The 23,603-nt window shown below is 37.6% G+C and overlaps 1 protein-coding gene across 10 annotated transcripts in view; it reads left to right on the top strand.

The window, feature by feature from the left end:
- Window positions 1-23,603, top strand: part of LOC137103755 (protein unc-13 homolog B-like) — a 59,469-nt gene that overhangs the window by 33,070 nt on the left and 2,796 nt on the right. For 4 of the 10 annotated variants that reach the window (XR_010911597.1, XR_010911596.1, XR_010911595.1 and 1 more), the window contains exons 1-34: window positions 2,370-2,568; window positions 4,973-7,123; window positions 7,359-7,381; window positions 8,046-8,092; window positions 8,323-8,401; window positions 9,273-9,347; window positions 9,428-9,647; window positions 9,823-10,050; window positions 10,199-10,340; window positions 10,580-10,749; window positions 12,018-12,133; window positions 12,723-12,886; window positions 13,410-13,560; window positions 13,768-13,836; window positions 14,006-14,095; window positions 14,268-14,405; window positions 14,544-14,674; window positions 14,754-14,839; window positions 15,251-15,377; window positions 15,477-15,573; window positions 15,675-15,818; window positions 16,455-16,532; window positions 16,851-16,928; window positions 19,188-19,208; window positions 19,362-19,388; window positions 20,228-20,316; window positions 20,392-20,538; window positions 21,353-21,476; window positions 21,588-21,641; window positions 21,765-21,842; window positions 22,200-22,347; window positions 22,574-22,630; window positions 22,855-22,947; window positions 23,106-23,265. Coding sequence is in view for 7 of the 10 variants with exons in the window: in XM_067484378.1 (XP_067340479.1) it covers window positions 4,975-7,123; window positions 7,359-7,381; window positions 8,046-8,092; window positions 8,323-8,401; window positions 9,273-9,347; window positions 9,428-9,647; window positions 9,823-10,050; window positions 10,199-10,340; window positions 10,580-10,749; window positions 12,018-12,133; window positions 12,723-12,886; window positions 13,410-13,560; window positions 13,768-13,836; window positions 14,006-14,095; window positions 14,268-14,405; window positions 14,544-14,674; window positions 14,754-14,839; window positions 15,251-15,377; window positions 15,477-15,573; window positions 15,675-15,818; window positions 16,455-16,532; window positions 16,851-16,928; window positions 19,188-19,208; window positions 19,362-19,388; window positions 20,228-20,316; window positions 20,392-20,538; window positions 21,353-21,476; window positions 21,588-21,641; window positions 21,765-21,842; window positions 22,200-22,347; window positions 22,574-22,630; window positions 22,855-22,947; window positions 23,106-23,265 (5,600 nt within the window). In the remaining 3 variants the exon portion in view is untranslated. Of the gene's footprint in view, window positions 1-11; window positions 306-400; window positions 492-2,369; window positions 2,569-4,972; window positions 7,124-7,358; window positions 7,382-8,045; window positions 8,093-8,322; window positions 8,402-9,272; window positions 9,348-9,427; window positions 9,648-9,822; window positions 10,051-10,198; window positions 10,341-10,579; window positions 10,750-12,017; window positions 12,134-12,722; window positions 12,887-13,409; window positions 13,561-13,767; window positions 13,837-14,005; window positions 14,096-14,267; window positions 14,406-14,543; window positions 14,675-14,753; window positions 14,840-15,250; window positions 15,378-15,476; window positions 15,574-15,674; window positions 15,819-16,454; window positions 16,533-16,850; window positions 16,929-19,187; window positions 19,209-19,361; window positions 19,389-20,227; window positions 20,317-20,391; window positions 20,539-21,352; window positions 21,477-21,587; window positions 21,642-21,764; window positions 21,843-22,199; window positions 22,348-22,573; window positions 22,631-22,854; window positions 22,948-23,105; window positions 23,266-23,603 lie in introns of those variants that run through there. The other 6 variants (XM_067484383.1, XM_067484382.1, XM_067484380.1 and 3 more) reach the window with 6 other exon arrangements.

Raw genomic sequence — 23,603 nt, 5'->3', positions numbered from 1 at the left:
CACCATTATAGTCCAGTGGAAAGTAGTCGCTTTGGGTCATCAGGAAACCTGAGCCAAACCAGCTCTCAGCTTAGTGAGACTGGCCCAGAAAGCACTGGAGGGTCAGAACTAGAGGAGTCCTTCCACTCCTATCACAGTACTGGCTTACACCCCTCCACCACTGCACAGCCACGTACTAACGGACATCTTCCCACCAATGGACACACTATGGTCAGCGAACAGGACCTACACAAGCTCTCTGTGGAACTGGGACAAGACTTGAAAAAGGAAATGCTAGCAGAGAGAAGCTCCTCAAAACTTCAAAGGTAATAGTAATGTTAAGAAATATACACATTCTGTTTGTTGTAATGAAAATGCCTGGGGGTCTCCAGTTTCTTTCTGCCATTTTACTATAACCCAGGTTTCATGATGATGGGCCACCATTACCCTTCTCCCCATCCAGAGTTCGTTGGTTGAAGGCCATCAGTAAAGTCAGGGTTCAGCTCCGGGAGGTAAGCACTTTTTCTCCACGTAATAGTTAACCTTTCATGCCCTTTTTAGTCTGACTTTCTAACCTTCTTCCTCCATACCCTACTACACATTCACAAAGATTCTGTTTTTCACACAAAAACCTAAAAAGAATGTGTACTTCATTGAATGTGGTTGAGTTTCCCTACTCTGTTGTTGTAAGAAGATGCACTAAAACATAATAAAATCATATATAACTGCAGATTGTCTGAATTTATCAACAAAACTTGTGGTCCTCTGTGCCTGTATGTTAACACGCTTCAATTATTCAGACAGACGTATAGTTGACCCTGGGCAGAAACATTGGACCTATTAGGGGTTCTATGCTTCACAAAAGGCAAATCACAAATCATTTATAAATTAAGTGAGTGTATTTAATTTGATTTCACCCAGCATACATATCTTGCCAATACAGAATTTCCAGTGTTTTTCAGGCACGGTGGCAAGAGAATAATAAAGGTTTTGCACACACAAAAACAAGATATTTATTTCTCATACAGCACATTTGGTTACTAAATTCTATGTAAAGGTAAAGTAAAACAAGGTGAGTATTAATACGATTTATTTATTGCACACAAATAAATTCTCCTGTATGTCTTAGTGGGGGTCTCAATTAAAGCCCTCTGCGATGTTCCTCTTCTAAAAGGGCTTGCTGTTTATGCTTATGCCATATACGACTGAATATTCCTACCAATCAAGATTCTATAAGTTATGAAAGTCGGTGAACAAATGTGCTATTTTTATAAATATTTCTATTTGTTTGTTTTATTCAATTATAATAAAACACACACACATATCACACAGCTAAGTCTAAGTCAATCAAGTTCCATCTCCAAGTAATGGCTGGTTATAATTCATGTAAAAAGGAGAGTGGAGTGGATGTAGGACAGGTTGTGAAATTTGGGTAACCGATGGCTTCTTTTCTCTTTCTCTTTTGATGACATAAATATTTGTCAAGTTAATTACACCAAAGTTACGCTAAAGTTAATAATCAAGTTAGAGAGAAGGATGTAAGAGAGGATGAGGCTGTTTTATTTAAGCCTTTTTTCCTTCTCCATATAACTTTTAGACAAAGGTCTTCAATTTTGGAGTAGAAGGTGATGTCTATTACCTTCTAGAGCCCATACTATTTCTATTTCATAGTTAAGAGTATAGTCTTGGGCAATTATTTATGGCAGTGTATAAAAAAGTATGATGCACCAAAAAAATTTCATATTCATATTTCATATTTCCCCGGTCAAGACCAAGGTGAAAGCTGTCAAAGTGCCATTCATTAGTGGACATAGAGAAACAATTAGGACAAAAAGCAAAATATTACAAATACTTAATCAGAATCAGTTGCTAATTTGTACTTAAGTCCATTGAAATCCACTCACAATATACAAAAGGATGAGTTGTGGGGCACATTTACATTTTCCATGAGAAGTTTTGGCCATGGGATACATTGGTATATCCAGTGAAAATTGGAACCAACCATCAATCACATTTTCCATATTATTTTTAGCATTCATATCTGATATGAGCTGCATGATTTGAATTTCCTTTCTCATTTGACAATATAAAGGTTAAATGGAAACACAGTGAGTGCAATTTTTTGTTATGTTTATCTGGCATATTTTTATTTTTCCAAGGCATTTGTGTGAATGTGAATGATAGCCGCATCAACAGAGAAAAAAAAAAAAGAAATTAATCAACATTTTTTTGCAGCTTTATCTCAGATTTGCTTTGTGCTGGCATACTTATTCATGGGGATGGAGGTAGAGAGAGCAGATAAAGCATGCAAGAGGGTGGGAGGGAAGTAGGGATGAGCTTCTGTGTGATTGTGGTCTACCACTGTTGTGTTTGCCACTCTGGTGGTAGAAACTAGGGGTTCAGCACTTCTGCATCTCTATTAGCTATTGAAGGACGGCTGGTTTGATCAGGGTTTGGCAAGGCATTCAATTATTAACCTGGAGATAGGAAGAAAAATATGGAAGTTGCCATGACTCGTAGCCTACATGGACTGATCGACCTGGCAAGATGATATCTACAGGTTTTTCTTGATCAGTTTTTTTCTATACGGTATGTCTTTCAGTCTGTTTACTTAGTCTTAATCTTGTGTAGACACTGATTGATTAAGGAATAGTAATAGGTTTTTTACCACATACAAACAAGATATGCTGGGGCTATGTACGCAGATAATATTGTAATACTTTCACATAAATTGTTGAATGTCAGCTTGTTCGGTACTCAGTTCATATAAATTCTGATAGAAAATGTTATGCCTTTATGAGATGTCAACTTCCAAACTTGAAAAGCATGATGTCTTTTTTTTAATCTAGGTCACAGACTAATTAGTAAGGAGAAAAAAGAGAGCTTCAGGCTTCAAACTTTCATATTGCTGAACAATAACGGATAATTCACTAATTATTGGCTTCAACATACAGTGCATTATGGCTGCCTGTTCAAATGACATAAATAAAACAATGTCCCAAAGAAGTGTAGCTAATGTAGTGTAGTTTAACATATTTTGGTATGTAATATGTTATATGAAAAATGTATATAAGACAAATGATACTGTTCATATTCATTTTTATTTTATTAAATCATTAATATTTCAACATATTTGACATTATTATTGTACTGGGAAGCATACTGTAATGTCCCCCTATCTTATTTCAGATGACATGATATAATTCCTATTAAATGAATCAACTTACTTTCATGAGCTTAATTTCAAAATCAACAATTGATACATGGTTTGTTTAACAGAATTAGTAACAATTTGCTCTCTGAAATAAGTTTCTTAAAACTACAATATGCAACTCAAGGTAGCACTATCATAAACATGCTACGCCTATACCTGCTCTGCCTACTCCTCCCAGCACTTTAAATCATTTTGAAAATACAAACAAATGAGGATTCAAAACATGCTAATAATGCAAAAATAATGGATTTTCTGTCATTATTTGAAAGGTGAGCCTCTGTACTCCTGGCAGTGTTGTTCACTATGTCTAAGGCAGAGGAGGCTTTATTAGCACCTCTATAAATTAAGATTTTATAATAATTGCAATATGGAATCTATTAAAAACCTAAGACAACGTAATGTAATTATTATTAATAATTATTATGAACATATGTTCACATTGAAGAAGCAAGATAGGAATAGAATAGAATAGAATAGAATGTAGGAATAACTCATCTTACTGTGTCACATGTATTTAATTCTATTTTATTATATGTTTTTTGCAGTTTGAATGTCAAGCATCATTATTCTAACTTGTCTTTGTCTAAGCTTTAGGATCAATGCGCAGAAAGTGTCATTTGTACCATTACCATTAGAGTATTTTCCAAATTTTTGTAATTTAATTATTTAAAGAGCAAGTCTCACAAGACAAAGGTAATATCACTGAGCTCCATTTAATAGGTACTATCACTAAATGTAGGGAACGTATAAATAAATAAATAGTATTTACTTAACTTGTGCCGTTCTCTGTATTTTTAAACATAACTACTTAATTAGTTTACCCAATGGTTTACATGCTGAATTTTGATAAACATTTAGACTGTGTTTTCCTGGATTATGTAATTAGAGATTTGTGTTGCATTTATGGGGTATTCAATAATCCCTGTAGTACTCATTGTATATGCAATGGGTCAGTTTTCAAGCTGTGCAGCTGGTATGGGTGTGAAAGAGTGGCATGGCCTTAGAGGAAGAAGAATAAGAATTGACCTGTCATCTAATTACCGGCTGTCTTTCTGAACAATCCTAATTACAGAGATCTAAGCAGCTGTATGTTGCTCATTCCTCAGGATTCCACTTTTGACTGAGAGGAGGTCAGTTAAAGTAATACTGTCTTTCACACATTTGTACTGTGCAGAAGAGAGTAGTAGCCTCAAATGTAAGTGTAGGATTCCATGTTTTTTAGAATGTTTAAAACACATGACAAACATTCTAAACTATAAATCCAAATTCCTGGAAAAGGCAAAACTTAAGTTGAAGTCATCAGTTCACTTCAGAACAAGAAATAAATAAATCAAAATTCCTGGAAAAGGCAAAACTTAATTTGAAGTCATCAGTTCACTTCAGAACAAGAGAAGCTGTTTATAGTACATTAGCCCCTGTAGCACTAATTTTTAGAATAAACATGCACATTTAAAAATAGAAACCAGCTCTGAAATATAAACTGTATTTCTCTGAAAAACTGAAACTAAGAAACCCAGTCTGGAAGAAGAAATCACATCTAAAACTAACTTGAAAATCACAAACTATAATAAGACAGGCTGGCATATGACCATATACATCAGTTATAGGAGTTTTTAGATTTATGTTGACAAACTTTTGTGCTATTTTGTTATGCCATCGATAGTGTAGATAGTCATTTGAACTTTAAGATGGTGACTTAGGTTTACACCTTTCTAAGATATACTAAGGCAGTGATATGTCCATGTGTGAAAACTGCTGATCAAGAGCTACGCTTCTCAGGGATGTTCCCCGGAGGATACCTAAGTGGACAGGATGAACCCTACAAGTCAGAGCTACTTCCGCTCTCACCCAAAAGGAGAGAACTGCAGCAGAAAAGATTACAGAGCCCTAAAATGGTGCAAAGCATGCACATAACACTGCAGAAATGCCTGCAAAGCAAAGAGGATAGTCGCCTTGATTACCTTTCTTCAGTAGACAGCACTTGCAGCAAAGCAGGCTTTACCCCACTAGGGGAAAACAGTATTTTGGATTACCAGGATGAAAGTGTTCTGGAGGATTCTACACTCAGGCTCAATGAAAAGACTGCCAGTGAAGAAGAGGAAAAGAAGGCAGAGGTTGAAGGGGCAGATCAAGACTCTAGTAACATAGTGGAACATATCCTGAAAGAACTGAAAGGCATCAACAAGATCCAGGAGGAAATTTCTGACTTGAGGGAGTATCTAACATCTGTAAGAGGCTCAGTGGATGAAGTATCCTGTTGTGTTGATGCAGTGCTCAGTGAAATAGGTGAGCTGTACTCTGGGGCTTCAGCTGCACCTCATCCTAGTCCGGCTTCTCAAACACCCCGCATTAGGCAAGGGAGCCTTGGTAGACAGAATGCCATTGCATGTTATCATGGGAGAGACAACAGTTCACTGTTCAACTGTGAAGATTGTAGAAAAGATTTAGCATCTTTTCCATCTCAACGATCGCCCAAACAGTGGCACACCGATAGGGTCACTCTTCAATCAGACCACCAAACAAGCCAAGATCGTGATCATGACTATCAAAGCACCAGCTCTTTGTCATCTTGTTCCAACTGTCCAGGGGCAGCCTTTCTTTCTACTGACACAGAGTTTGACCAGTGGATTTCTGGTGTTGATATGCAGCATAGTATAAGTGGAGAAGGAGGTTGGAGCGAGGACGATGTCTATTCATGTGCAAACAGTACAGAAGCACTAGAGAGTTGTCTAGCTGTTTGGGATAAGTGCGCCACAGGAGAAACACAGAGCAGCACACCAGGTCATTCCTCACATGACAGCTCTGAGCATATCTCATTACTGTTTCGTCTTCATTGCAACTCTCCTTCTAGTACTTCAAGTATGGTAGATTGGGGGCCCCCCACACTCCAAACTGAGAAGAAAAATCTAGAATGTGACTGTGCTACAAACTGCCTTTACTCGCGTAGTTCAAGTTATCACACCATGGATGCTTGTGCAAATGAACTGGAAAGCGGGCCCTCCAGAAGCCTGAGTTGTTCCACTGTGTTGTTGACAGATTGTGATGATAGTTACCTGGAGCCACACTCATTGTGTGATGATTGTCCATCATCTGGTGAAACTCTTGATCTCGGATCTGCTGAGAGTTCGGACAAGGATTGGACGAATCCAAGCCTGTCTAGGGATGAAGCAGGACAATCTTCAAACGAGTCACAGGAGTCTCCTGACCAAAATTCTCAGGGCACACCCCAAACCCCCAGTGTAGGTTTTGATGTAACAACTTTTAGCAAGGCTGTACTCTCATTCAGGTCTGCTTTAAAAGGGGCTTTAAAAAAGTTGGAAGGATCCGACCCTGAAAGTGTAAAAGATGATAGTGGATCTGAGGGAAGCTTGTCCCCTTTAAGGCAATCCTGTGAACCCAAGGAAGAGCAAAACAATACTGAATATACAGATCGTGAAGTTAGTTTGACAGAGATTAATGCTCAATTTAACACTTCAAAGAAGGAGAGCAAGGCTTTATTCTACGTAGATTGTGATGAGACACCTGAGAACCTGTCATGCAGTCTTTATGCATCCCTCCATGAAGAAAAACTCTTTCCCTGCACCCTTACAAAGTATCACTCTGTAGAAATATCTAAGGACGAAGAAAAATGTCCAACTGATAAGGAAGTGTTGAACCAAGACCATTCTTCAGCAAAGAGTCCACTGGATTCAGGGCTGAGTACTGATGAAGTGCGGTTGAGTCCAATCAAGGAAACTCACAATCTTGATGAAGCTTGCCAAGGGAAGCCTATTGATGCCAGTCACAGAGAGCGTATTGCTAATTTCCAGCGCATTCTGAGAGAAAAGAGGCAAACCCATCATAGAATGTCCAAATCAGCTCAAGGGTCCCAGGGGTCCCATGGCTCTCAAGGGTCTCAGGGATCCCAGTCTCAAGATGAGTTCATGCCAGGTATTTTTAAGGATACTTTAATTTTAATCACCAGCAAAGTTAAATATTCATCTTAAATTCAGTTATATTCCATGTTAATGAACTTCAGTAGTATTAAGATTAAATGTATCTACCTCATCTGAGAACCCTTTTTTTTTTTGTCTTAAACTTGCTGTCTTTGAAATGTGCTCAAATTAGTTTTCAGTATTGCGTCTCCACCTGATTTTTAATTCTTATGTCATATTTTTTCTTGCAGAGTATGGGAGAGAAGATAATCAGGTTAATTGTACAACATAAGCTCCATGTTTAAGCTACATTTTTTTTTTGTTTGTTTGTTTGTTATTTCAGTGTCAGATTTATTTTAATATTTTTTTACTTTGTCAATTTGAATGCTTATAAAAGCATACTTCATAATGTAAAAACAGTACAGGTTATATGGTAGATTTGTAATTTTTATTAAAAACTTATACTTTGTCCCGTTACTAAAGTTATTCTGTATAATAAATGTATGATATAATGGAGTATGATTCCCCAGTTTGTTTCTAATGCTGGTGCAGATGCTCCAAGTTTCCCCCAGTATTTCAAACACTGTCAGAAATTCATACTACTCAATCACATTTTTAATGTTTTTGTGAAATCCTGGCCAATGTGCTCCTTAAATATTCATGCTTTTCTCTGACCTGTTTTACAACAGTCTAGAGAAAAAAGTTATTTTAATAGACCATACTTAATAGACCATAATTGCACCTTTTGAAATTAAATTTGTTTTAATATTTCTTTTTTTTTTTTTACTATGTTGTGTTGTAAAACATCATCAGTTTGAATTGACTTGGCATATTCTGTAACATCAGAGAGGTGAAACTCAACCAAATGTAATTTTTCATTATATCTCTCTTGTCATGATATATTGTCTGGCTAAATTGTCACATTTCAAATCCTTTAGGTTCGAGATGAAGACCCCAAAGCTAGACAGGCCTGGGTCAAACCAGGGTAAGTTAGTAACAACCTGCATGTGGTTTGCTGAACACTATTGTGAGAGTTATTTTTGTGACATTTCTATTAATAACTAGATCAGCAGCGGCTATTTTATTATTTGAATACTTGTTTGAATACAATAGTTTTTAGCATGACTGTAGTGAAAGTATACATGTTTTTCACTGCTTTGCTGTTGAATATTAGCCCTTTTTATTCACTTTCATACTATTTGTGTTGGTGCTTAGTGGCGGAGCTGGTCTCTATGGAATTGACAGCATGCCAGACCTGCGTAAAAAGAAACCTATTCCCTTGGTCAGCGATGTGGTCAGTACAAACCTGTCACTCCTTTCCTATAAATACAGTATGTCATCCATGTTTGTGGTGTTCTTTCTTTGTGATTTCATGTGTTTCTATTTGTGAGACCACCACAGACGGTACAGTTTGTATTTCACCTTTACACTGAAGTTGGGATGAGATTGTTTTAAACAAATAGAGACAAATATGAAGGCATCTAATTTCTCTCTCCCTCCTCTCTTAAACCTGAAACTATTTCCCACAACTCTCTTGAATGCATTCACTCTCCTTGGTCAGGCTATGGTAAGTTAATAGACCCAGTTGCCACCCCCCTTCCTACTAAAATACAAAATACCAAGTAGGATAAATGAAACAGTAGTTACCTCAGACATTTATCACTGTAGCATGTTGATGTATGATTACAGATCTTTTCTTTAACACAAGTTTAAAATTTTGCATGCATCCTCCTGGTCATGGGTAGCTTTTCTTCCTACTTGATATTATATCTTTATATAATTAAAACACATAATCAAGACACCCTTCACCTGCCTTTTGGTTTGAATGTTTGAATGTGCCACTCACAAGCACAGGTGTAGTATACACTACTAGCACAAACATTTGTGCCTGATAGTCTTATTTGTTTTTCAAATGGAATAACTTTCTCCTTTTCACTAGTTGTGTGTAACTAATAATACTTACATGGGTCTTCTGGTCATTTGGTTAGAATTCACCAATGGAAGAAACAAAACCCTACTCACAACCTTTATAACCACCATGGCAAAATTTTTACTGTACTGAACTTAGTCTTAATAATTTTTGGGGGGTTTGCTTTCTTGTGGGTTGTATATGTGTTTATTAAATATTAACTTAGCAAAATCTTTCCTTGTCACCGGTTGTTAAGGCCCTTGTCCAAGCTAGGAAGGCAGGAATTGCCTCTGCTATGGCTGCAAGGTCCTCAATCAAGGATGAGGAGCTGGTAAATATAACCTCCTAGCATTTCTCTGTGTGTGTGTGTGTGTGTGCATATAGCATTAAGAACTGTTCTCCCCTCCATAGAAACATCATGTGTACAAGAAGACTCTGCAGGCTCTCATCTACCCTATATCCTGCACTACGCCGCATAATTTTGAAGTCTGGACTGCAACTACCCCCACATATTGCTATGAGTGTGAAGGGCTGCTGTGGGGGATTGCCCGCCAAGGCATGCGCTGCTCCGAGTGTGGGGTCAAGTGCCACGAGAAGTGCCAAGAGCTACTGAATGCTGACTGTCTACAGCGTGAGTGCTGCCCAAATTGCATTTAAATAAAGCAGTTCTACAACGTTCTTTTTTTTTTTTCCAAAACAATTGTTTTACCCTATGCTGAAAACACCTATGCCCTGCGTTTCTACTGCTATCAGTTAAAATGTTTCTGTTGCTTTTTAATCTGTTTACATTTTTGTGAAATGATTAGGGGCTGCGGAGAAGAGCTGCAAACATGGAGCTGAAGACAGAACTCAGAATATCATTATGGCCATGAAGGACAGAATGAAGATCAGGGAAAGAAACAAACCAGAAATCTTTGAACTTATCAGGGAAGTGTTTATTGTCAGCAAAGCCATCCATGCACAGCAGATGAAGACAATCAAACAGAGTGTTCTGGATGGGACCTCTAAGTGGTCAGCCAAGATTACCATCACAGGTTTGACTCAGAAAAATGTTCATTTAAATTTTATTCATTCATATACAACTTTTTTTTACTTCTCAGTATTAAACTTAAAAGTATAACTTGTAATTATCATATATACTGATATTTCCTCCTTGATATCTCTTCTCCATCATTATTTTAGTCGTTTGTGCCCAAGGACTTCAGGCCAAGGACAAAACGGGATCCAGTGATCCGTATGTCACAGTTCAAGTAGGAAAGACCAAGAAGAGAACTAAGACTATTTATGGCAACCTCAATCCTGTCTGGGAGGAGAAGTTCCACTTGTAAGCTGCCCACATATCCTTGTTTTAAAATGTGCATGTGTAAAACGTAATACTTTTTCTTCTGCAAAATTCTTTTTAATAGCATGAGTGACTACATGTGGATCATGTACTGTGTAAAAGTGTGGACAGCATTCTTTTCAATACAACACCTCTTTATTTTCTATGACATTTTATCCTGGTATATATTATTCTTTAGTTTATCCAAATTTTGTTTGTTTTTTTTCCCTGTTTTTATTTAGTGAGTGCCACAATTCCTCAGACCGAATCAAAGTGCGCGTGTGGGACGAGGATGATGACATCAAGTCGAGGGTGAAGCAGCGTCTCAAGAGGGAATCTGATGATTTCCTGGGCCAGAGTATTATTGAAGTTCGAACACTGAGCGGAGAAATGGACGTCTGGTACAACCTTGGTCAGTATGCTGTGTTTTCCTTGTTAATGATAAGAAAAACACCTTTTTAGGAAGTCCAGTCAGTGGTTTGTGTGAACCACTGTCTCTTTTGCCGGGAGGGACATTTTTTACATAGGCAATGACCAAAACCAAAGCACACATTGACCTGCATGACAATACTGGCATCCTGTTGTGTTTGTGTTCATTTTGGGAAAAAACAAACAAAAATATATATTTTGTTTTTTGATTGCACTTTTGCTGATGTCTGAAGACGTTTTCCAGCTACAGCAGTCTTTTATGCAGTTTTTTTAGACCACTAATTATATGACATGAAAAAAGGAACTTCGCCTGTGTTTCATTTAAAAATGTACTGTCATGTGTGTCATTGCATTTTATGAAACGGCTTTTATTCAAACATTGCTTCACCATTGGTGCGTGACCCCCGAAGTTGATTGATAAATTTACCCACCCCATGCATCATTTCATACTGAGCTCTGTCCCTTGAACACACTATTCATTTTCACATCCATGTTCAATTTAAGCATTTATAAGCACAAATTGTTGTTTTTACTTGATTTGAGTGCTGAAATAGATCTTTGCTATGGTAATAATAAATCTCCCCCTGGAACTGCATGGTGCTGAATATAAATGTGCTTATAAATCTGTTGATGTTTCTTTTAAACTGGGAAATACAAAGTGCAAAATTTTATATTTCCCTTATAATCACATAAATAAAATAGTTTAAAATTAATTATAAATTACAAATTGAAGCTTAAATATTGATCAGTTATTTAATACACCTCATCCATTTCAACCATTTTCTCTTCTTTATTTCTGTCTTCTCCAAAACTCCCCCTGCCAGGCCTTCTTACCCCCCCATCTCCTCTTGATGTGTGATTATCAAATAGCAGCCATCCTGTCGGAAATCGACGGCTCTGCAGACATGTACAAATTACCCCTAATGATGTTCCTGTCAGGGCAAATAGCAGGGGTGGGCACCAAGTACTCCTCCTCCAGAGAAGCTCCAGCTCAAGTGTCTGCAGTGATCGGGCACAGATTCATACAGCCCACTGCTATTGTCTCTTTCACTATCAGACAGATAGTGGAACAGTGGAAACAGAAACCCCCACAATAGAACTGCTATGTTAATAGTCTGTAATTAGTGTTCTGTTCGCAGATCTGATTTCATATTCCGCAGACTGTAACAGATTTCAATTGGAGCTGTGACTCAAGAATGTGCAGATGTTTGAGTGTTTGTGTGACTGTGTAACAGTGTGATTGTTTTACAGAGAAGAGAACAGACAAGTCAGCAGTGTCAGGTGCCATTCGCCTCCAAATCAACGTGGAGATCAAGGGAGAGGAGAAAGTAGCTCCATATCATGTGCAGTACACTTGTTTGCACGAGGTATTTGATTCTACACAAACTGTTAGTTGTTTGTGTGTGTGTGTGTGTGTGTGTTCATAAATAAAACACACAATATATGGTGCAGTTTTAAGAGTGTGTCAGTTTTGAGAGTTTTAAGAATCTGTTAGTAAATTAACAGCTCCACATAACAGTTGTAATCTTAAGGATCTTTAGTCTATGACTGCATTTACATGCACTTAAGTAATACTCTCAAAAGGTAGTTGGGATGTGGTGTTTACATGTACTTAAGAAACCTGGTTACTAGAAATCCATGTATACATGCAGCAAATGTCTAACCTGATTTCTATAGTATCTCTGACTTCAGGTTTCTCTAATCCCCTACCCCGATTTCAGAAACCAGCTTTCCCATTTACATGAAAATCAACTGAAACCTGGTTACTGTACTTAAGTCCATGTAAACGCCCTGTAAATCTTTTGTTTTTTTAACGATAGAGCTAATTTTAAACATGTAGTTAGAGCATACACTGTGCTCATGAAATAGATCAGTAAGGTTAACGTTTTCTGTTCCTGTCCACTGAATATACAGCCTATTTAAGTCACATGAACCCATTGTTTCTGTTTGTTACAGAACCTCTTCCACCATTCAACCGATATGCTTGGCCAAGGTGTAGTAAAAATCCCAGAGGCTCGTGGAGATGATGCATGGAAAGTCTACTTTGATGATGTGGCACAGGAAATAGTCGATGAGTTTGCCATGCGCTATGGGATTGAGTCAATCTATCAGGCCATGATGTGAGTTTGCGTAATCATGGTGGACATAAATGCTTTCTTTATAGCTCTTAATCAACCTGTCCATGTGTTTGTTATCTCTTCATAATAACAGTGCCTCATCCTCCATCTCTGCCTTGTTCTCTCATACCAAAGACCCCCTCAGTGCTATTGTGGGTCCTTATTGGCATTTAACTAAACACATTTTGATTGTAAATGGATGGAAGTATCATGCTCAGCATAGATGCCGGTGAGCTTGGCTTATCATTCACAGAAACTGCACTCTAGCGGGCCATTCCTCAGCCTAAACATGCCAGCAAGCTAATGGGAAGATGAAATAGCTGTTCCTAAAAGGGAACCTTAGATGAAAACAAGACCCTTGAGAGTATAAAGGTTGACCACATATAGACTATTCACACTCTACACCCATGTTGCTTTACTCGAGCATATTCTCAGCGAACTCCATTAAGAATTTGAACAGGTACAAACGGGAGGAAGACATCTCCCTGGGTCTTTGTCAAGTTTTGTTTCTGCTTCTTATTTACAGCCACTTTGCCTGTCTATCATCAAAGTATATGTGCCCTGGGGTTCCTGCAGTGATGAGCACCCTGCTGGCTAATATCAATGCCTTCTACGCCCACACAACTGCCTCCACCAATGTGTCCGCCTCCGACCGCTTTGCTGCCTCCAATTTTGGGGTTTGTAATACTGTAACACACCCAGGCAATAAATGTGTCTGGTCTAATCTTTTTCTGTCTTTTTTTTGCATACATATGCATACGCAGCCTTTGACTTTCTTCTTGCATTTTTGTGTACACTTCTTCTTCCTCACATACATAGACACATATTCGTACTGTACGTATTTTCTCCTAATTTCTCATTGTCTCTTTTTCCTTTTTATACAGAAAGAGCGCTTTGTCAAGCTATTAGACCAGCTACACAACTCCTTGCGTATTGACCTCTCCACTTATAGGGTATGATTGTGATTGTACAGTATGACATTTAAACTGGACCAACAGTACAATTTTCAGTCTTTACCATGGAATGCAAAACATAACATCTTCTTACTTATACTGTTTGTAATAATTAGTTGCTGTCTTGCATTTATTTGTTAAACCTAATTGAACCTGTTCTGGCCTGTAGAACCACTTCCCTGCTAGCAATAAGGATCGTCTGCAGGATTTAAAATCTACTGTGGACCTTCTGACCAGCATAACCTTCTTTAGGATGAAGGTAGTTCAGCATCTCATATGTTGTAATGGTGTCAGATCTTTGGTAGTTTTTTATTTTTTTTTTTTATTTTTTTTTTTGTATTTTAGTCACTGAAAACAGGTTTTGATTTTTTTTCCAGCGGATAAAGGGTCAGTTATTGGTTTCCATATTTGTCTCTCCATCTGTTGTTTAGGTACAGGAATTACAGTCTCCGCCCAGAGCCAGCCAGGTTGTGAGGGACTGTGTTAAGGCATGTCTCAACTCAACATATGACTACATCTTTAATAACTGCCATGAGCTGTACAGCAGACAATATCCCTCTGTGGACACAGTGAGTTCCATAATATTTATCAAATCATAATACAATAGGTTAATGAGCAAGTCCCACTGGCTACATGTGTGACATCCACCATAAGAGACTTAAAATACATTACAATTTTGTGTTTTTTTTTTTTTTTTTCTGATCCAGAACAAGGATGAACTTCCTATCGAGGAGCAGGGTCCGAGTATCAAGAACTTGGACTTCTGGCCGAAACTCATCATGCTCATTGTGTCCATCATTGAAGAGGACAGAAACTCTTATACCCCTGTGCTCAACCAGTTAGTAAAACCCTGATATGTTTTCCTTCTTCCCTTGGTCAGAGAATTTTGTATAATTAATATAATACTCTTCTCTAAGGTTCCCTCAAGAACTGAATGTAGGAAAGGTGTCTGCAGAAGTTATGTGGACATTGTTTGCTCAGGACATGAAGTATGCTATGGAAGGTGAGTTTCTGTTTCTGCCAGTTGCCCTGTTCTTTATGCATTGATTGATTAATTCTATTACTTTGTGGGCGTCTTTATGAAAATCTGCATTTTAGAGACATTTTAGACACGAAATGTTTAGATCACTTACTTTATTGTAAGATATATTTATTTACCTTGTTAAGAGAGTTTGGTGAGAGAATAGATATCATCTCCATATTTGTCCTCTAATGCTGTATTAAGCTACAACCAGCAGTCATTCAGCTTAGTAGAGGGAAGCAGCCTAATTTGAGAATGTTTTTTTCTTTTATTGCTATTTATTTATTTATTCATTTTTATTTAATTAATTTCATTAATTGACTTTATTGTCTCCCTCTCTTTGACACTATCTCAGCAGAAACCTCAATGTTTTATTGTGTGTTTTATCTGCAGAGCACGAGAAGCACAGACTGTGTAAGAGCACTGACTACATGAACCTGCACTTTAAGGTCAAGTGGCTCTACAATGAATATGTTAAAGACCTGCCAAACTTTAGGGATGTCGTTCCTGACTACCCATCGTAAGTTCATGTGTGAAACTCTATGAGTATTTGATGAATTCATCATTAACCGATTGGTTAGAGATAATGTATATTCTCTGTATATTCTTTTTTTTGTAGATGGTTTCTACAGTTTGTGCTGCAATGGTTGGATGAAAATGAGGATGTATCTATGGAGTTTATGCACGGAGCTTTAGAAAGAGATAAAAAAGATGGAGTAAGAAAAAAATGTACCTTCTGTTTAAGTACATATATTAAGAATAGTGCTACTAACATTTATTTACCTATTTGTTGGTGTTCTACTCTTTGCCATTTCAGTTCCAACAGACATCAGAGCATGCTCTATTCTCCTGCTCTGTGGTTGACATTTTCACCCAGCTCAACCAGAGCTTTGAGATCATCAAGAAACTGGAATGTCCCGATCCTAGCGTCATGGCCCAGTACAGCCGCCGCTTCTCCAAGGTAACCCCCCTTCATTGGGTGATAAAACAAAAAACCTGCTCTAAATTGACCACATTAGCACTGACCTCTTATTTGTACTTTTTTTTGGGGGGGGGGTTTCTAGATAAAAACATGGTCAGGAATTAACTGCAATAAAGCATTACCTACAGTGACTGTTCTCCATTCTTAGATACCCCCACCTGCTGTTAAGGTGCACAGCTGTGGGGATGCAAACTGAAGAAATGGATCCATTGTTTGTTCCATCTGCAAGTGTTGCTGGCATTTGATCTTTTCATAATTCATTTATGAAGATTTATAAATACATATATCCAGCATTGTGCTTAAGTGGTATTTTAGCGCATAGTGCAGGGAATTTGATATTTTCCTCACTGAAAAGAAATTTTGAATAGCACACCCTTCCATTGGGAAAGAGGGACAGTTTTATGTTTTGGTATTTATTTTTCTGCGTGGCAGAAAATACTTTCAGGGACTTTGGAAATGCTTCAGATATTCAAGTGAAGCAGTTCTTATGGTGTCACAATTTTATTGGAAATAAGTAAATGGATTTGAATCTATATACTTTTTGTGTTTTTTGTTGTTGTTGTTTGTTTTTGTTCCATACTCACGTTTTTTGTTTCTTTTTCTTTTTTTATACAGACTATTGCCAAAGTCCTTCTGCAGTACAGTTCCATTCTGACCAAGGGTTTTCCTTCGTATATTGACAAGGACAATATTGTAAGTTGTTACCTTTGTTGTGTTTAAAATTCAAATATTTTCTCAACACTTGCACCCCATTACCCATCAAGGCACACACCATTATTACACAGCCAATTGTTGCTCAGTCTCTTAATGTTTCCAAAGGTAAATACATTTGTTGAATTTAATATCAGAATAAAATTTTTTTTGGCCTTCTATGCTAATACATATAAAGATTTTGCTTCAGTCAGTGGTTGCTCTAAAGGACATGTACAGACAACATGAAAATGACAAATTTAGAATATGTCAAAAACAATATTCAGTAGCCATCTTTCATATGACTGTGTCCTCTTATAGCCCTGCGTCCTAATGAATAATGTGCAGCAACTACGGATTCAGCTGGAGAAGATGTTTGAGTCAATGGGTGCCAAACAGGTAAGTCCAGAGCCAAAGGTGTGTTACCAAGATAAGTTTATTGTACTGTGGCATAATGTAGAAAGGGTGACCATATTTAGTCTGACACTTTTAATGTCTTAAGAGCTGATTCCCAATGAAAACCAGCAGTTGAATTTGTGTGACACTTGTGCATCAGATTGCAACAGAGGAAGCACAGGTATGTACAGTAGCTGTATTTTTGAGACCATGTGATGTAGATTACTGGTGTGGATTAGGACATTGTTTAGACTTCTCTAAGGTCATAGTGGCTAGTTTTTGTGCTCTGAATTTTTACACTCTGGTACAGTCAGGTTGTTTAGAAAGGTCCATACAGTTCAGGTGTGTGACAGATTAGAGAGAATACTAGTACAAAGACTTAATTTAGTCATGTCCTCTACGTCAGCATTTTACGTGTAGCTACAGTAAAGAAAAAAACCTCTCTCAGCATAAACCTTTCTTTGCTTTGAATCCCTAGCACATTTTTGCATTTAGTGCTCTCTCATATTATTTTAGACATAGAGTGTCATTTTATTAGTGTTTGTTGGTTGTAGGGCTTTAGCTGTTGGAAGCTGTAGCTAAAGTTTCAACCAGTTTGTCCACTTTATTATTAAAGCAAGACGAAGTTGTGGAAGAGGAAGAGGAGGAAGAAGCAGGAGAGGAGGTAGGTTTTTATCCAGGTCTGAGCAGGGTTAAAAAAGGCAGATGTGTTTCCATCTCAGAATACGTCTTTAATCATAGAGCAGCCAGTTGTATTAATTATTTTCCACATCCTCTTGCTTGGACAAAAGGGCACAGGTCACAGCAGGACTGAGGATGAGGAAGCAAAGGCTCCGGTGGGTACTCTGAATAGTGGCAGTGTAGATTCAATGTTTACTAGACTTTAAGTGATGTATGTGCCTTGGTTTTAAGCTATAATTTATATTGTGTTCATATTTTATTGTGTGCTATTCTATTAAATCATTAGCTGTCCATGAATAAAAGGCTGTTACATGTAAACAACTATGCAAACAGTTAAGTTCAGAAAAAGTTGAAATTTTTTTATTTTTTAATAATTTGTAAATAACCGGTACAAATTCACAGTTTTACTAGGTCTAGGTATTTTCAAAAAGTGCATTTAAATTAAAATTAAGCAATTTAACAATTAAGAGCAACTATATCTCACAGTCACACAAAATGAATTTCGTTGAGCTGGTTCTTGTTCGCAGTAGCTGTTTTCTTTTGTCCTACTTTATTGGACATATCTACTTCCTTATTTATTAATGTGGAATAACCAAATCAAAATGTAGTGATCTAGATAATAAATAGTATCTTAGTATATGTAACGCAAATCATCTGTACTGTTAGGTTAGGTCTAGTTTTGGCTAAGCCTAACTCTGGTTTTCTGAACAGCTAGCTTTCATGTGACATAAGTCTCTCTCCTTAGAAAGTTAAAAAAATATGACTCTTCAAATCCAATTAATCAGATGTAAACTCAATTTTGACAAAGATTGTAGTTGCTACTTTTTACCTGTGGATAGTATAAATAACAAAAATATAATCTTGGTGAGAGTGAAATCATGCTTTTCCTTTTTTCCAGTGCGACAGTACAAAGATAGTTTGGCAGGCAAGTTTAATGTATATGCTATTCATGTTCCTTGATACATGACTGCATATACTCACATATCCATCCAAACTACTCATAGAAATATAACTTTATATTACTTGCAGTGTATTCTTGCTAATAAAGTCACCTTGAAAGAAAGCTTTGTTGTAAATAGTTTGTTGGTAGCAATAAACTGACTTTTTTTTTTTCACTGCCACTCCTAGTTTGAGGACAGTGAGGAAGATGAAGTAGGGGAGAAAACTGAGGTTGAGGTTTGTTGCAGTTTGAAGTAGCTTTTACCTATCCCATCATGATTAGAGGTATTTCCCTGTGCATCCTGCTCCCAGTAATATCACACTGAAACACAGACCCACTGATGTAAAACACCCCATCGGTTCATGGTGGAGTTTATTGTGTGCAACCTTTATCGTCTTCATTCAGTTCTTTTTTCCTCGGTCTTTCTTCATGATTGGTCAATCATTTCATCATAAACTTTTTTTTCCTCCTAAATTATCTGTTGTATCGTTTCTTTAATTTGTGCTTTCTTTTTAACACTGGAAAACATTTGTTTTTCATGGAATTCAGTGTTTTTACAACAAAACAGAATTTTCATTTCAGTTTTTCATTTTAATTTCTCTTTTTTAAACCAACTATAAAAACAATCCAACCACAAAAAGATGGATACTGCAGTAAAAAAGGTAGGTTACATGCTGCCTGAGTGTGTTGTATAGTGCTCATTGATCCTCTGTAGTTTAATAGTATAGTAGTACAAAGTATGTATCATAAATGAAAATCAAACTTCAAATGGGAAATGACTTAATTTTATCCTCCGCCTTTCTGTGCTGTCCTAGCCTGAAAATGCGGTTGAAAGAATGAAGGTGAGTGTAGAGGCACAGACATATAAATATTAACCTTCTCTTTCCCACAGAAATACTCTCAAACAAGAAAAAACTCAATCATTATAAATAGAACACGCTTCATTTCTAGCTGCTGATTTTTAAGCCTGAAGCCTTCTCTTTGTGCTACGTAGCAGAAACTTCTCACTCTCTCCTCACTAATGGTGCCCTGACAGGCCATGACTCAAAAGCCCATTAGATCACTGACTTAATGAGCCACACCATGGCTTCATTTATATGGCTTGGCTCCCCTCAAGGCTGCACTTATGTAGATTATGTTATCGTATACCTGGATTAGGTATACCTGAGGATATTTGTGTATCGTTCCTATTTCTTCCCTTGCCCTGTGCTTGTGAGCCAAACTGCTTATAAGTCTCACATTTCCTGCAGTATTAAACTTTTTTTTTTGACCCACTGTGATCCTTTTGAAAGTTAGAGATGCCTGAAAAAACGGTATGTTTGCTTGGATATATGTGTTTTATATTAATTCTCTTTTATGGCATACAAAATGCATACAGAAGCATAGAATATCAACATTACTTTGCAGCCTGAAACAAACTTGAAATATAGTTTTTGCCTCTCATAATTTTGGTATAGAATAAATCACAAGATAATGTCTTGACTAATGTGCTTTTTTTTTTCTCAAAATTGTAAAATCCTACTACAATTTGTAGCTTTTTCCTTTTTCAGCCAAGTGCAGCTGTAAAAGTTTGCATAATTTTGAGTATTCTCATTTCTGTTTCCAAAAGTGCAATAAATGGCCATAAAATTGAAACTAAGTTCTTCTGGGGTTCTGTTTTTGTCTGCCTGTCTTTCTACAGATGGACACAGAGGCCAGTGACTTACTTAATGACCTACAGGTGAAGCTGAACAATGTGCTAGATGAGCTCAGCAATACATTTGGGAACAGGTACATATGCCACACAAACACATACACTTATTTTAGTAAATGTGCATGTATTTGTGTTAATTTGTTTTTCTCCAGTTTCCAGAGCCGTATCAATGATTGTATGAGGCAGATGGCATCTTTGCTGTACCAGATCAAAGGACCACTCAATGCCGACAACAAGAAACAAGTGGATGCCGACTCTGACAACATGTTACGGCCACTCATGGATTTCCTGGATGGAAAGTGAGTACGATAAATTTGTCTATTGCTGTACATTTCTTCTACATGTTCCATCTTTTTCTTATCGTCTAATCTGTAGCTTCAGTGGGTTCAAAAACTATTCAGATCACTTAACTCTTGCACGCTTTGTAATTAACTGAATTTTAATAAATCTACACTCAACCTATAACCTATATCGTGAAAGCCTTTTTTAGTTCTTTTTTTTTAAGTTAAAATCTAAAACCTGAAATTTATTGTTTAGAAAAGTATTCAGCCCCCTTAATTCAGTACTTTGTAGAAGCCCCTTAAGGCTGTTACACACTAACAAAAACCAAATGCTGTTTTGGCTCATGTGGTCTTTACTCTGGGCCGACAACTGGCACTGGAGCATACTGCAGAGATGACAGCAGGTATGCAATATGCACATTCTTGTGTTAGAGGAAGTACAGAGTGGAAGACCTCAACCATTGGTATAGAAACTGTAATCAAAGAAGAAATTGCTTACCATTTTTAGTCTACTGTCATTTGCTACAGACGGGTTTTAGCTTCTTTTTGTAATGATATGTCTGATAATGAGCTACAAGTTGTACTGGTTTTCTTAATATTGTAGTATTACTGAGTCATCACAGACAGGACTGGACTGACCCTGATTCAACATTCTGATAGTGGGTGCATCTAATGAGACTGTGTGTGACACATTGCAAAGACTAAAAAAAAAAAAAGATCCATTTCAAAACTACAACACAACAAAGTGTGCATAAACAAGTTACCATTGTATACACACTCACAATTAAACTGAACTTTGTAACCTGTTTTATGTGTTTACATGTTTTTGCAGGCTGACACTGTTTGCGACTGTATGTGAGAAGACTGTGTTAAAGCGTGTGCTCAAGGAGCTGTGGAGGATTGTAATGAGCAGCCTGGAGAAGACCATAGTCCTGCCGCAGGGCAGTGATACTTTAGTGAGTGTAATGGTTGTTTTCTTCAGCATTTGTTGATACTGATAATTTGTTGGAGCTTGAAATGATGAAAAGCAACAGGAAATAGCAGGGTTTTGTTGTTTGTTTTTTCAGGGATCACATATACTTTCAGCTGCAAAAGAACTGGGTCAGCTCTCCAAACTCAAGGTGTTATAAACCTTCATACTGTATATTTATTCAATGTTGATTTTCCTGGTGGGACTCAGTGCTAATTGAATGTGTTGTCTTTATGCATCTGATAATCTCTATTGTCATCATCTGGTTGTACAGGATCACATGGCAGGGGAGGCTAAAAGCCTGTCTCCCAGGCAGTGTGCTGTCATGGATGTGGCCCTGGACACTATCAAGGTCAGTTTATAGTGTTGGCTTTTGTTTCATTAGGATGCAGGATAGAGGGGTCAGATTAGATTAATCAGCTATTCATCCATTAATGATGTACCCTGAAACGGCATGTAAGTGGCCGATTCTAACTGGCCAGGCAAATATGTGCTGAGCGTAAAGTCAATGAAATGAGGGGTAAATTACATAAAGCAATTACCCCAAACAATCACCTGTATAATTCTAGGGGAAAAATGCCAAACCGTTTGTGTAGTTGTTAAACCCAGCTATTTTGACTTGAGTTTTAAATTAATCCCCCGTTGAATCAGTGGTATTCATGTCGTACAGATCATTTATATTCAGACCTTCCCTCTGTTTCCCTTCCAGCAATACTTTCATGCAGGAGGGAATGGCCTTAAGAAGGCGTTTCTGGAGAAGAGTCCTGAGCTTTCCTCTCTACGCCACGCGCTATCACTTTACACTCAGACAACAGACACACTTATCAAGACTTTTGTTGTCACCCAACATGCACAAGGTAGTTTTATGCAACTGTCTGTTGAGTGTATGAATAGGGTTTAACACTTTACACCACTAGAGGGCACCATCTGAACAATGTGTATTTTTTTTAGGTCCCTTTAACTGAATATCTTCACTTTTAGGTTATACCCTGCATTGTCTATATTTGAAATGTCCTTGATTCTGGAACTAGTTGACATGTTATTGCTGTCTTTTCTTTATCTCTTGTGCTGCCTCTGTGCCAGTGCACAATGGAAAGGGTATTAGGTTTACTCCTAATGAAAAAATTCAGCCCAGCAGGGGTAGGTTTCATTAAAATCCCCCAGCATGCCAGCATTCCTCTCCTTTCCTACACACTCACCCATTTGTACATTTTGTCATTCTATGCCACTAAGGTGGGAAGATCAACCCTTACCCAGCCTCACTACATCCATCCCCTATTCATAGTGACTCAACTTGGGAATTAAAGTTTGTTTTTGCCTTTACTGTACCAAATGAAAGCTTACTGATATATGGATTAAACTAGGTTCAGCAGTGGACAAGCCAATAGGTGAGGTGTCCATCCAGATTGAGCTGTACACCCATCCTGGAAGTGGAGAGAGAAAAGTTACTGTCAAAGGTCAGTTTTCTTAAAATTATATTTAAGATGTGACATTGTAAGCGATGTTCATGCTCATTGGGATACATCATCTGTCTTAATTGTCCGTGTTTACATATGTCTGTGTGTGTGTGTGTGTGTGTGCGTGTGTGCACGTGGACTTGCTTGTATTACTACAGTTGTGGGAGCCAGTGATTTAAAATGGCAGACGTCAGGCATGTTCCGACCCTTCGTGGAGATCACCATGATTGGTCCTCACCTTAGTGACAAGAAACGCAAATTCCAGACAAAATCCAAGAACAACAGCTGGTCTCCCAAATTCAATGAGACCTTCCACTTGTAAGTACAGTAACAGTTTTTCTAAGTGTTTATGATTAAATAAAATCCAATACAATTTTCAGGAGGAATTAAAATGGTTGCATACAAGCTTAAGGGACAGGAAGTTGTAGAATAATTTTTTTCCTTTCGGCTTATCCCGTGAGTTCAGGGTCGCCAGAGCGGATCATTGTCCGCATGTTGATTTGGCACAGTTTTTACGCTGGATGCCCTTCCTGACGCAACCCTCCCCAATTTCTACCGGGCTTGGACCGGCACTGCACAGCTGGGGAGGGGAATGGACTGTTAAGGGTTCAGTGTCTTGTTTAGAGACACTTCGACATATACAGTAGCCGGGACCG

This window comes from Channa argus, chromosome 18 (genome assembly GCF_033026475.1).
Source record: "Channa argus isolate prfri chromosome 18, Channa argus male v1.0, whole genome shotgun sequence".
NCBI classification, from domain to species: Eukaryota; Metazoa; Chordata; class Actinopteri; order Anabantiformes; family Channidae; genus Channa; species Channa argus.
Note: the sequence above shows the minus strand (reverse complement) of the source record. Positions and strands in the feature narration are given on the sequence as shown.